At 58.4% G+C, this 12,617-nt stretch overlaps 1 protein-coding gene across 1 annotated transcript in view; it reads left to right on the top strand.

The window, feature by feature from the left end:
- The window catches only part of NCOR2 (nuclear receptor corepressor 2), a 182,696-nt gene extending 170,446 nt beyond the window's left edge, over positions 1–12,250 (top strand). The window contains exons 38-46 of the mRNA XM_075719315.1: positions 2,176–2,319; positions 2,492–2,640; positions 2,985–3,178; positions 4,886–5,035; positions 5,345–5,490; positions 6,739–6,792; positions 9,638–9,865; positions 11,793–11,972; positions 12,075–12,250. Of these exons, the coding sequence (XP_075575430.1) occupies positions 2,176–2,319; positions 2,492–2,640; positions 2,985–3,178; positions 4,886–5,035; positions 5,345–5,490; positions 6,739–6,792; positions 9,638–9,865; positions 11,793–11,972; positions 12,075–12,250 (1,421 nt within the window). The remainder of the gene's footprint in view (positions 1–2,175; positions 2,320–2,491; positions 2,641–2,984; positions 3,179–4,885; positions 5,036–5,344; positions 5,491–6,738; positions 6,793–9,637; positions 9,866–11,792; positions 11,973–12,074) is intronic.
- Positions 12,251–12,617: the final 367 nt, after the last annotated feature.

Here is a 12,617-nt window from a genome sequence, read left to right as displayed (position 1 = left end):
TCTTATTTTTAGTTGCACGTTTTGGCTATTGGCTCCGTCAGCTCCCCCAGTGTGCTTGTCCCTCGGCTTCCTGGTTGTTGTGTTACTCCAGACTTTTTTATTTGTGTGTGTTTTAGGGATCTTCCCTTCTCCCCCCCTCTTTTATTTTTTCCCGTTGCCAAGTCCTGTTTTGCAAACGTTGTTCGGTTCCTGGTATTGCTTTTTACAGACAATAGCAATTTGCTAATTCTGATTTCCCCATCATTAGAAATTCCTAGGCAGTCTGTAAGGAACAGTTATGGGTAATAAATCAAACGAGCGAAGCAGAGAACTGGGAGCAGGACAGGGTTGCTGCCCATCAGACGCGCGCCTCCCCACTCACGGTTGTGCTGTTGAGCACGCAGGATCTCAGAGGGCTTTGCGGGCTGCTGCGTGACGCAGCTCAAATGGGGTCCCCTCGCTTGGGGTGACCTCACTCAGGGTCCTGGTGCTGGATGCTGCACAGAAGATCAACACGGGCAGGGCTGTCCAGGGATTGCTCAGCCCAGCCCAGCCATGCTCGGCAGCCATTTCCTGAGCAGACCACAGGAACCACGTAACAGCAATCTCATGTAGAACACAAAAGCGCTGGGATAAGTTTCTCCAGAAGGAATTGCAGGGAGGGGGCTGGATTCACGGTCTAGGTCATTGTTGATGGGACCAGCCTTCACCCAGAGCATTCATCCAGGCTCCCCCACCAGCATAGGGAAGCAGCAGGCAGCCTGCGGGGATTTGATGGGACCCCTTCTTCAAGTTGAAGCATCTGCCTTGGCCGTCAGCACTGGGGGTTGCTACACAGCCCCCCTTCCTGTAACCCAAGGGTGGAAGGGACACAGCAGCATGGCCAGGGGAGGAGAGCTGCTCTCGCCACTACATCCCAACCCACTCGTCCCACCACTTGGTCGTGTGTGGTCCCAGCCCCTTCCAGCAGCGTGCTCCAGGGCCAAGGATGTGCCTCTGGCTGCGGTACGCTGCCTGGCTGAGCTTTTCCTCTGCCTTTTTCCCTGGCACCAGTGTTTCCTCCGGCTGAGTGTTGTCATGCTGCGGAGGACAGGGGCAACTTTTCTATGGCCATGAGCTTACAGAAAGGAGCTGGTGTTCCCCAGGACTTACTGTTGGTTAGGGATCTTTCCAGACCAGGACACTTCATCTTGGGTGGATCTGAAGCGTGGTCCCTTCGGTGCTGGCATGCATGGGGTGATGGGGGATGCTGCATCCCCATCCCTGGCACAGGGAGGTTCTCCACGGGGGTCCTCCCCTACCCATGCCCCGGGTACGCGCACAGTCAGCATGTCCGTGCCTGGGCACCGGGGACCCTCCCCAGCAGCGCTGTGGGTCGCCTGCCAGATTTGCCTGCAGTGGGCGGTTTCTAGGAATCGAGCATTAGGAGGGTAAAGGTCTGTGGAGGCAAAAGTCGTGAGCGTTACCAAACGTGCTTAGCTGGCGAGAGGCAGCATGTGCCTCCTCCAGGAATCCTCTCTCCTCCACCTCTGGTCTGTGGAAACATAACCCGTCCATGCCTCAGTTTACCCTCTCTGTTGAAGGAATGGTGGTCCCTCATTCCAGCTCTGCTTGCTTTGATGCAGCCTGAGTCCATGCAAAGGGCTTAAAAGGCAGAGAACGGTCAAGAAGCCTTTTTGCCCCTGTGGTGTGCACGTCTGCTGTCTCTGGAGCAGGATCTGGAGTCTGCAGGCCCTATTTTCAAGTCCCTGCTCTTGGCCGTGCTGGGCTTGAGGCTTTTCTTTGTAAAGCATTTGAGATGTCCCCTGCAGCCACCTCCACTCCTGCAGAGCGTTGCTTTCTCTCCTGGCATAGTAGGGGTTTTATTTTTCTGTTTCAGTAGGTGGGGGAAAGGTGGGGGAACAAGTTGTGAACCTACAGTGGTTGAATTTGCTTCCTGACTCTCGTGCTGGCACCGTGAGCTGCTGAGTGTCCAGCTCTGCAGAAATGAGACATCACCTCTTTACTGCAGCCATCACAGCTGGACATCAGAGGTGGCTCCGGGGGTCCCTGCCATATGACCTGCCAGGTCTTCCCTCATCTCTTTTTTCCCCCTTTTGCTGAACGCGTGACTCTACCCGCAAGCAATGGTTGCCGCAGCACTAGGGAAAAGCCAAGCAAGCTCCTGGTTTTAACTCCCTTCTCCCATTTCCTCAGGCTTTCACGGAGGCTACAGCCCTGAGCGGATGGAAGCAGTGAGTCCTGTGAGCTCGCCCAGCCTGTCCCATGAGAAAGGGGCCAAGCTGCTTCAGGATACAGAGAAAGGGCACGGGGAGCATGACCTGAGGCAGAAACAGCAAGGTGAGGGCAGGGGCTGGCAGTGCCAGCTGGCACAGGAGAGCCCGAGCTGGCATGGGGAGGCTTCGTCACCCAGCTCTTGCTCGCTGTGCCCCAGTGCTGTGCCAGGATGGCATTCGAGGAAGGGGACACAGACATCATCTCACACCTGCTCTCTTCTTCGTGCCTCCCCCAGGCTCGCTGAAGGCCTCGGCTCCCGAAGCAGCCCACCTGCAGCACCTCCGGCAGCCCGACGGCCCCCAGCCCCAGTGCCAGCCCCTGCAGTCCAGCCAGAGCATCAAGGGCATGAACCAGCGGGTGGTCACGCTGGCCCAGCACATCAGCGTAATTAAGCTCATTCTCGCCTTCGCACTGGGGCTTTGGGGAGGAGGGAAGAGCTGATATGAAACATGTCTGGTGGGGAAGGGCTGGGAGCGATGCTAGACACCTCAGCACCCCTGGCTGGGGGCTGGAGAGAGCAGGGTGCATCAGGCTTCTTCAGCCTGGGTGTTTGCAGCCCCAGCAAGCCCATCACGAGAGCTGCTGCAGGCAGGAGGCAGACGTTACATCCCCACAGGGACAAACCAGCCTAATTCCCTCCTGCTTGCCCTGTCTTCGTTGAGCCCATCAAAACAAGAGGTAGAAAACAACTCTATTTCTGACTCGGGGGCTTCTTCTTCTTCTTCTAGGAGGTCATCACGCAGGACTACACACGCCATCACCCGCAGCAGCTCAACTCCCACATCCAGACGCCGGTGTACTCCTTCCCCGGGGCCGCGTGCCCCGTGCTGGACCTGCGCCGCACCCCCAGCGAGGCGTATCTGCAGCAGCAGGAGCACGCGGCAGCCTCCAGGATCTCCCCGCAGAATGAAGGTGGCAAAAGGTGAGGTCAGAGAGTCCAACCAAAGCTGGTGCAGATAGATTTCTGCTCAGACAGACCAGGGCTACCCAGGGCGAGGAGCTGGGTGGGTGCCCTTGGCTACCTGGTACCCTGGTAAGGCGGTGCATAGGGCAGGCTGGCATTTGGCATTGCTGAATTTATGCTCCCCAGCTCGGGGCTCAGATGGATCGCTTGCTTACGTGGCCCAGAGTGTAAAATTGCCTTCTGATCTGGGCATTTTTCTCCTGTGGTGGTGCCTCTCTTGCCATTCCTGTTGTTCTAGAGATGCTCTCCAGACCCCCTTAGAGTCTGTGCGTGATCCCCTTCCCAATCTGGGCGGTGTCACAGAATCATTGAGGTGGGAAGGGACCTCTCCAGATCATCCGGCCCAACGCCCTGCTCAAGCAGGTCAGCTGGAGCAGGTTGCCCAGGGCCACGGCCCGCTGGGTTTTCAGTAACTCCACTGATGGAGACTTCAACACCTCTCTGGGCAACCTGTACCAGCATTTGAGCACAGTAAAAAAGCATTTTCTTGTGTTGGGGTGGGATTTCATGTGTCTTGGTTTGTGCCCATTGCCTCTTGTCCTGTCACTGTCTTCAGTCCCTGGCAGATCACGGTGCAGTGACCTTTCAGACTACAGATGGTTCCAAAAAACCCAAAGCAATGTGTTAATTTTATCTTCATCACTGCCAGTGAATTGGAAGCTTGTAAGACACATGTGCTGTGTCAACTGCAACTATCCATTTCAGGCACCACCTGTATTTCTTTTAGTCACCTTCAAATCCTCGTGCTGATACCAGCGCAAGGCAGGTCTGATTGCTGTTGTACAGAACTAAAAAATGGGAAGTGTGAGAATGGGGTCTGTCCTCCCACCCAAACACCACCAGAGACCCAGATGCATCCAGGAAAGAGTGGTGTCTCCAGACCAGTAGTTCCTTGTCAGTAAATGGGATTATTACTCCCAGCTCTGCCTGGTGCTAGAATTGGCTTTCTAACATTAGGGGAGAGAGCCCAGCCCTGGCCACCCAGAGATGAAAAAAAGTGGGGGGAAAGAAAAAAAAGAAACCACAGAAAGAACAAAGACGTAAATTCCCAGAACTTGCCGTGAGGAATTCCTCGCGGACTTGAGCCTGGCCGACTCCCAGGCGCTGGCCACGGGCAGGCATCAGGGGGCTGCTCGGTCCTGTCCGGGCTGCCCCAGCCCCGGATGCGTCGCCCGCAGCCAGCGAGCCCCTGCACGGCCCCAGACAAGGTGGGTGGGAGGTGGCAGGTGCTGCCCTCCCCTGCGTCTGCAAATACGATGGAGAATCAAAAGCCACGTACCCAAAAGGTTAACGTCCCAGCCCTCCGCAGGGATTGTGTCCCTGCCAGCGAGGGACACTTGGGCTGAGCCAGCAAGTCCCAGGACTGGTCCTGCCGTGGGCAGCTGTATTTGGGGCGCCTGCCGGCTGGCCCGCTGCCTGGAAATCTGGGCCACGACTCGCCTCAGTCCTGCTCCGCATGCCTGCGGTGCAGAAAAATGCCCAAGCTGTGCTCTTCCTCCAGCTCGCGTTAAAAGGCGCCGTAAGCCCACAGGGGTGTGGAAGGTTTGGCTTTTTTTTTCCCCCTGCTGTAGGAAACCTATTTCAGTCCTCCCCGACCCCAGGCTGCTGTGCAGAGACAGAGGATGTTGCAATAAATCGATTGCATCTCCCCATCGCTATCCCCAGGTCCCCAGAGCAGAGCAAAGCCTCGGCCGGGAGCGGGTCGGACAACTGTATCGAGCCAGTCTCTCCACCAGACGGCGTGGGAGAATCGGAGCACGCCAAGAGCGCCACGTACCCGATCCTGTACCGCGAGGGCGAGCAGATAGACCAGAGGTAACGCCAAGGGAGGGGACGGTGGAGACAGCTTGGGAACGTTCCCCTCATCCCCACGTTCGCCCCGGCCCAGGCTGCTTTTCTTGCAGCCAAAAGCAATGTCACATCCCGGATCACTCTCTGTTTGTAGGGGCTTTTCAACACCGTGTGGTACATTTATGGTAGGGGGAGGGAGAAAGGTTGGAGATCCCGAGTATCTCAGGAGCCCCCAGGCTGATTTTGAGGACTTACGCTGAGGGGAGAGTCTCTCTAGGTAGGACTTTGTGCGCCGGACGTTGCAGAGGTTTCCAACAGTCTTTTGCTTCGCAGGATGGGGTCCAAGTCCCCGGGAAACAACACTCAGCCTCCGGCTTTCTTCAGCAAGCTGACTGAGAGCAACTCTGCCATGGTGAAGTCCAAGAAACAGGAGATCATCAAGAAGCTCAGCACGACCAACAAAAATGAAACGGAGTACAGTAAGGACACGTGGCGAGGCGAATGTGGGGCAGCGGGGGGGGGGTGGAAAGCCTTGAGGACACAGGAAGCAAAGATTTGGGAACGGGTGCTGCTGTGTTAAGGGCTGGGAGCTCCCAGGCAGCGCTCTCTGCATTGTGCCATGGTTTGTTGGGAAGCGCGAGGTCCAGATGCTTCCTGGGATGAGCCGTGCTGGTACCAGCAGTGGCTGTGTGCATCTGCGGAGGTGATGGGAGGCTTCCCAGCCCCTTGTCTCCTTGCTCTGGGGCTGTGAATCCCACCCGCACCAGATAACCTCAATAGGAAGGAAATAATGAGCCCAGCATGGAGGAGACTTAAGAGCAATTGATATTTTAATGAATGGCTGGCCAAGCTGAATCCTTCCTCCTTAAGATGCGTCTCCTCCCGATGTTACTTTAAGCCCTACATCAATATTGGTATAGCTCTGTAAAACTAACCAGGCTGGCTTATATTAGAAATTCAGCCCATTCATTCATTAACCGCTAATAGAGTAGATAGGATCATAATTTAATTTAGCCCAGCATTATACAGTCAATACTAATTCAATTTGAATCCATCTTACAACAGCTGCATCGGATAAGAGGGACCGAGCTGTCTCGTCTCCTGGATGATGTTACCATGAGCCAACAGTATTGTTATGCCCCTTTGGGGACATGTGGCTGAACCCCGTGACCTTCCGCACTCTCCCTTATCAAGGGAAAATATATAGAAATAGGAAACACCTTATTTGATGAGAATTTTTGTTATTCTAAGGAAAGTGATATCCAAGGCAAACAGCTCAGCTAAGAGGGAAAATATTGATTTAGCATTTCTCCTCCTCGCCCTCCCCACTGCCCAGACCCGCTCCCTGGATGTGGGGATTGGAGCCTTTGGAAATCCTGTAGGCAGGAGAGAGGGTTTAACTTCACGGAGCTCGTAATCCGAAGGGCTGGAGGGACGGAGGTCAGCGCTGAGCACTAAGGCATCTCCCTGGCTCTCTGGGCTCTGCTTTTCTGCCCTTTCCCAGCTGGCGAGACATGCCCGCTGCGGTTCTCCCAAAGGCAATTATTCCTGGTCCCAGCCGGCACCCACAGACCTACCCCCGTGCCTGGGGGAGGTGGGCTACTGTCAGCCCGGGTGCTGTGACGGGGACACCAGGAGCTCCTCGTGGCTGGCACGGCAGGTCCCTCCCTACCGCCAGCCTGCACGTGCTGCTCTCCGTACTGAAGAGCTTCTTTGTTTTCCTCCAGATGTTGGGCAGCCTGGAACAGAGATTTTCAATATGCCGGCGATTACCGGAGCAGGTAACTCTCCCATATACCTGTACCATACCTCATTCCCTACAGGGCTCACAGCCACGGAGAGCAGGACACTCAATAGATTTAAGCATCTCCTTTTTTCCTTTTGCCATAAGAACCGCACGTAACAGTTGCTGGGAGCCTCGGGACACACCGTAACTCCCCGCTGTTGAGTTGGAGACAGTAGTGTAATTCCTCGGAAAGCCTGGCAGAGTTTGAGGAGAGGTTAAAAGCCAAGCAAGGGTTGGCCATCTGATACCAACAGAGGGTTAAACTATATAGCGAGGTGGACGTCACGCTCGGGAGAGAGCACCCTGCTCTTGGTGGGACCTTGCGGTCGCCCACAGACGGGTAGGAGGGCAGCGGCGAAACGGAACGTGAGGGTGGGAAACGGGCTCCGTGCCACCGCGGGCTGGGCAGGCTGCAGGAGCCGGTGGCAAAAGCAAACTGGGGTGAGAGCAGCTCCCCGTAGCCTTGAACGGTGAGCGTCGGGCAAACCGGCGCTGGCTGAGGACCGAGAGGAGGTGTTGTCCAGGAGGTGATGGGGTGCTCGGGCACAGGGGTGCCGGCAGCATGCTCAGCGCTCCGGGTGCTTAAAGCGTGGGTTGACTGGTTCCTCAGGAGCTGGGAGGAGACCGTGGCTGGTGGCCGCGTCCGGCCGTGGTGGTGCAGCCGGTGCCACGCAGAAGGGCTTTGTGGCCGGAGCGCTTGGACCTCTGCTGCTGCGCACGGGGCGGCTCCCGGCGGGTGGAGCGTTTCAGGCTCCAGAGGAGCAGTTTTGGTGGTGGTATCTGAGCGCTGCTGCAGGCAGCCATGGTGGGCTTTAGCGAGTCCCCAGCCCTAACCAGCATTAACCTGCCGGCCCACCTAACCAGGGGTTCGCTGGCTAACACCTGGGGCTGTACCCCAGCCCCCAAAGAGCCCCCCTGCTCTCAGGGAGAAGGGGTGCTGCGAAGAGCTCAGGGTGCTCCCCCAGGCGCCCATGGAGATGTATTTCCCGTGCTCAGCCTGAGGACCACCACGCAGGGGCTGAAATGGCGGCTTAGGAGCTTCCCCAGGGGCACTGCACCCTCCCCAGCTCTGCTGCGCCTGCGGCTTCCAGCCCGGCTGGGAAAGGAGGAGAGGGAGCAGCTTAAGGAGGGGATTTTGGCAAAGAGAGGCGGAAGGCGGCCTTGGGGAGTTGGGCGGCCAACATGGGCTTCCCCGGCACAGGACAGAGACCAGCCCGAGGGAGAAGGACGGCGCGAAGGCTGTTGAGCTGTTGCCACCTGCTGCGGCGATGTCCGGGTGGGCACACACACGAGTGAAATGAATCCTCATTGAGGAGTATTAATTGGTACTTAACTGATGAAGTATTAATGCTCTCCTACAGCAGGAACGCCTTCAGGTGGTTAGTTTTTAAGTAGGAGGAACGGCAACTTTCCCACAACCCCGGGAAGGAGGTGCTGTGGGCAAGGTCTTCGTGCGGTAGGAGGGCCAGGGACAGCCGTCAGCGGTGTAAGACCGCTCACCGGTGCCGACGTGTTCGGGAGAAGCAGCCGGGCTCACGTCGGCAGCCGGGACGAGAGGGTGCAGCCAGCCGGGACCCAGGGGTCCGCAGCAGACAAAATCTGGCGGGGGGGTGAGGCCCAAACTGCTGAGAGCCTCCCCTGATTAAAGCTGCTCCTGCTGTGCTGGAGGGAGGGGTAAAGGCAAGAGCGCGGGGAGCTGAGGGCCGGGGTCTGGCTGGAGGGGACCGGGAGAGACCCTGCCCGTTCAGGAAGACGAGCAAACCCCGGATCCGTCCCTTTCCAAGCGGAGGGGCAGCGATCCCAGCGCGAACACCCCAGGATGGGGTGAGCTGGGGAGCGGGGGGAGGCTGCCGGTGGGTCTTCCCTCACCGGCCTGCTGTGTTTTGTGTCTGTATTTTGCCCTTGCTTGTTCCCTGTTACGGCCGCGTTGGGAATGACGGTGGCGTGGCTGAGCCTAGTGCCCTCTGGTCCCTGTGCGGTGCTGCACCATAACTGCATGGCTTGAGACTCACAACCACGCGGACACGCCACTTCGCCTCTGCACCCTGTCCCGTAGCCGCGGCTCAGCCCGGGAAGGGGCCCTGGTCCGCAGCGGGCACCCGGCCCAGGGGGAGGAAGGGAGCGGGCTGGGACCATGGGCAGGGGGCTTGCAAAGAGCACGAGGAGGGACAGAAAGTCTCTCCCCGGCGTAGCCCGACCCCGCGCAGGCAGCCCGCAGGCTGCGTGCCCTCGTCCAGGGGCTGCCTGCGTTCGCCACCCCTCATGCAGGGCCAAATCCAGGCACCTCTTCCCGAGCAGGTGTTTTTGTGGGGTGCCCCCTCTTCCTTCCCTGGCTTTTCCTCCATGGGAAGCTGCCCCGGCCTCCAAACTCCTGACACACCGACGTTTGATCTGTGTGTGCCTCCGTATGGACCCCACATCCGGGTGACTCCTGCCCCCATGCCGAGCCTGGCGCAGCCCCCCCTCTTCTTGCAGTCGCTCCCCAAGGCTCGGCAAAGACCCCTTCCCCCCATCCTCCGAGCCCTCGGCCCCAGGGAACCCTGCCCGCCTGCAGCACCCCAGAAACCCAGATCCCAGAGTGAGTCCCATCCCATCCCACCGCCAGCCCCTGCCAAGCCCTGGGGCGGGATGGAGCGGGGAGGAGGAGGAGGACGGGTGCATCGCAGCGCTTTAAAGAACAAGATGACAAAGTTTGTTGCTTTGCGAGAATGTGCTGACTGTTTGTTTCTTCCCTTCTCCCTTGTCTCCTTTCTCCCCTTTCCCGTCCCCCCATCTTTCTTCTCATTTGGCTCCCCCCCATCTCCCGTCCCCTCTCTCCTCCCCCTCCCGTTATCTCCCAGGGCTAATCAGTTGTAGGAGCCAGTCGGTCCAAGAGAATTCCAGTACCAACATGGGGTTGGAGGCAATAATTAGGAAAGCCCTAATGGGTAAATATGACGAGCAGTGGGAAGAGCGCTCACCTCTCAGTGCCAATGCTTTTAACTCTCTGAATGCCAGTGCAAGCCTGCCCGCTGCTATGCCCATAACTCCTGCTGATGGACGAAACGAGGACGTGCGCTCCTTGCCAGGTCTGCAGCCCTCTCCACCTTCGCTCTCTCTGTGTTATTAATTCTCAGCCTTTATATTTCCCCTTTTGTGGGTGGATTTATTCCCCCCCCCCCCCCATTTTTGTTCATTTTGGTTTTCTTTTCTCCCCTCCCTCCCCCCAGCTTCGAGCTTTGTGAATCCGCTGATTAATCCTGGTCTTGTTTGACGTTAATTTAATAGTCTCCGAAGGTGCTGTTGCTTTCTCTAAACCACTGACTGTGCTCCTTTCCCCGTTTGCTGGTTTTTAATATCTCCTCTTCCTTTTTTTTTCTTTTTTTTTACACCATGGAAAGGTTTATTGGGGGGGAACTCCCACACCCAAAAACCTGAAGCCATAAACTTAAATAGCCACCCCAAACTGTCCATAAACCCCGGGCGGGATCGCTGCTCTGGAAATAGGGGAAGGAGCTGAAAAGGGCCGGCGCGGGGGGACATGGAGCAGGGTCGCCTTTCCCTCCCCACCCTGGGCTCGGGGGGTGTCGGGGCAGGCTCCGGCTTGGGACGGAGGGTTGGATGTGACCTGGGGGTGCCTGGAGCAAGAGGGAGAGCTTAAGGGGGCTGAAGGGGAGAGAGATGGGGGACAACGTCGGAGAGCAGGACTGGGGGTGAGCTGCCTGGTGGGCTCCGGCGGGGCTTGCAGAGCCGGCTGGGCACCGCGGCAGGGTCTGCCCGGCTTCGGGGGAGGCTTGAGCAGAGCGAGGAGAGTTGTTGTGCAGATCCCCAGTTAAGGAAGAGAGGAGGGGGACCAGGGATGGGTGGGGGTGAGCGTTTGTCCCCCACGCGCTTGCAAAGGGCAGATTGCCTCTTGCAAGCACCCTGCGCAGAGCCCGGCACTCAGTGCCGGGAGTCGCCCTCGGCAGCCTGGGCACGGAGCCCCCGAAGCTGAGGAGCAGGGTCCTGGGGGCACGCATGCACCTCCCTCCGGGGCAGCTCAGACCAGGCGCTCTTCAGCTTGTGGCAGAAAAGCTTTTCTGGCTCCTGCATGAAACCAGCAGCTTCCTCCAGCCACGCTTCCCCACGCCCGGCGGAGGCTGCCCAGGCAGGCAGGGTGGGATGCAGAGCCCATCCATCCCTCCCGCTTTGGGAGCCCCCCCTCCCAGTTTTAACCAGGCTAACCTACCCAGCAGAGACCATTTTGGCTTTAAACCTTTTAAAAAGTGGCTAAACATCACCGGGATCTTGCTGTAAAAACTTACTAAAGACCATCCTAGCCATGTAGACCACGGGAACGGGGAATGTGCTCGGGGCTCCTGTGCCCACATAGCTCCCGGGGGGTCCCTGATGATCTTAGAGAGCCTTTCCAACCTTAATGATTCCTAGTTTTTACTTCCATTAAAAAATAATCCAGCTACCAAGCCAGGAAACATGAAATTATTACTCTACCCTTAATTGGTTTAGCGGTGGACTTGGTAGTGTTAGGTTAATGGTTGGACTGGATGATCTTAAAGGTCTTTTCCAACCTAAACAATTCTGTGATTCCCTGCCAACCCGGCTGCACAGCGGCACCCGGAGCTCCCGTCCTTTGACCCGTGTTGGTGGGCTGAGCCACGAGCCGGCTGCGAGCCGACCCCACGGAGAAACAGCCCAGCCAAAACTGAGGGGCTGCTCCTGCCCCCGTTCCGCTCCACGGGACGGTCGGTGGCATCGACCCCCAGAGCCGAGAGCAGCACAGGAGGGGACAGCAACCCCCTCGCGCCGCCGCAGCCGCCCTCCTGCCCCGCTGCGGAGAGCTCGCCCCATCGCCCTTCCCCGCCACGGGCCCCCAGGGTGAGCTTTGCTCCTGCCACCAGCCATTTTTGCAAGCTCTTGAAAGGGAAGCGCTGGGTACCCGCACCCCCTCCCCGCCCCCCGCCGCCCCCGAACCCCGTCGCAGCAAGCCGGGTGACAAGCGGGCGCTTCTCTTTGCAGGAGGAGGGGGGAAGCCAAAGATCGCTGCCAGACCCAACAGCCGCAAGGCCAAGTCCCCGGCGCCGGGTCTGTCCTCGGGCGAGCGGCCGCCCTCCGTCTCCTCGGTGCACTCGGAGGGGGACTGCAACCGGAGGACGCCCCTCACCAACCGCGTGTGGGAGGACAGGCCGTCGTCCGCAGGTAGGGCTCGGGGGGGACGTGTCCCCAAAGCGGCCGTGCCACCCCCTGCACGGGACAGCCCCCCCGCCAGCGCTGACTCTCTGCTTCCTCCTCCCCGCGCAGGTTCGACGCCGTTCCCCTACAACCCGCTCACCATGCGGCTCCCCAGCGGGGTGGTGACGGCAGCCCCCGCCGCCCCGCTGCCGCAGGGGGCCCCCGGCAGCCAGCACCACGCCTGGGACGAGGAGCCCAAGCCCCTGCTCTGCTCCCAGTACGAAACCCTCTCGGACAGTGAATGAGGCGAGCCAGGGGCAGGGAGACGGCGACCAAACCCGGGGCGCGGGGAGCGAGCGGGATGCCCCGGGGCGAGTGCCCACCGCCCCGGCCCCGCCGGCTCTCACGAGCGAAGACGCAGGAGCAGAGCTATTTGATTTTTTCCCTTTCCTTTTCTTTTTTTCCTTCCCCTTCCAACCAGCCAAGTTGGGGGGATTTTTTTTTATTTTATTTTCTGTTTGGTTTTTTTTTTTTTTTTCTTTCTCAACATCTGGAAATTTCTGCATCCTCTTCAGTCTGAAAAAAAAGAAGAAGAAAAAAGCCTTAACGAGACAAAACCCAAGGAACCCATCTTCGATCTTGGCAGCCTTGCCGGGCGGTGACCCCTGCGCT

Source organism: Pelecanus crispus, chromosome 11 (assembly GCF_030463565.1).
Source record: "Pelecanus crispus isolate bPelCri1 chromosome 11, bPelCri1.pri, whole genome shotgun sequence".
Taxonomy (NCBI): Eukaryota; Metazoa; Chordata; class Aves; order Pelecaniformes; family Pelecanidae; genus Pelecanus; species Pelecanus crispus.
Note: the sequence above shows the minus strand (reverse complement) of the source record. Positions and strands in the feature narration are given on the sequence as shown.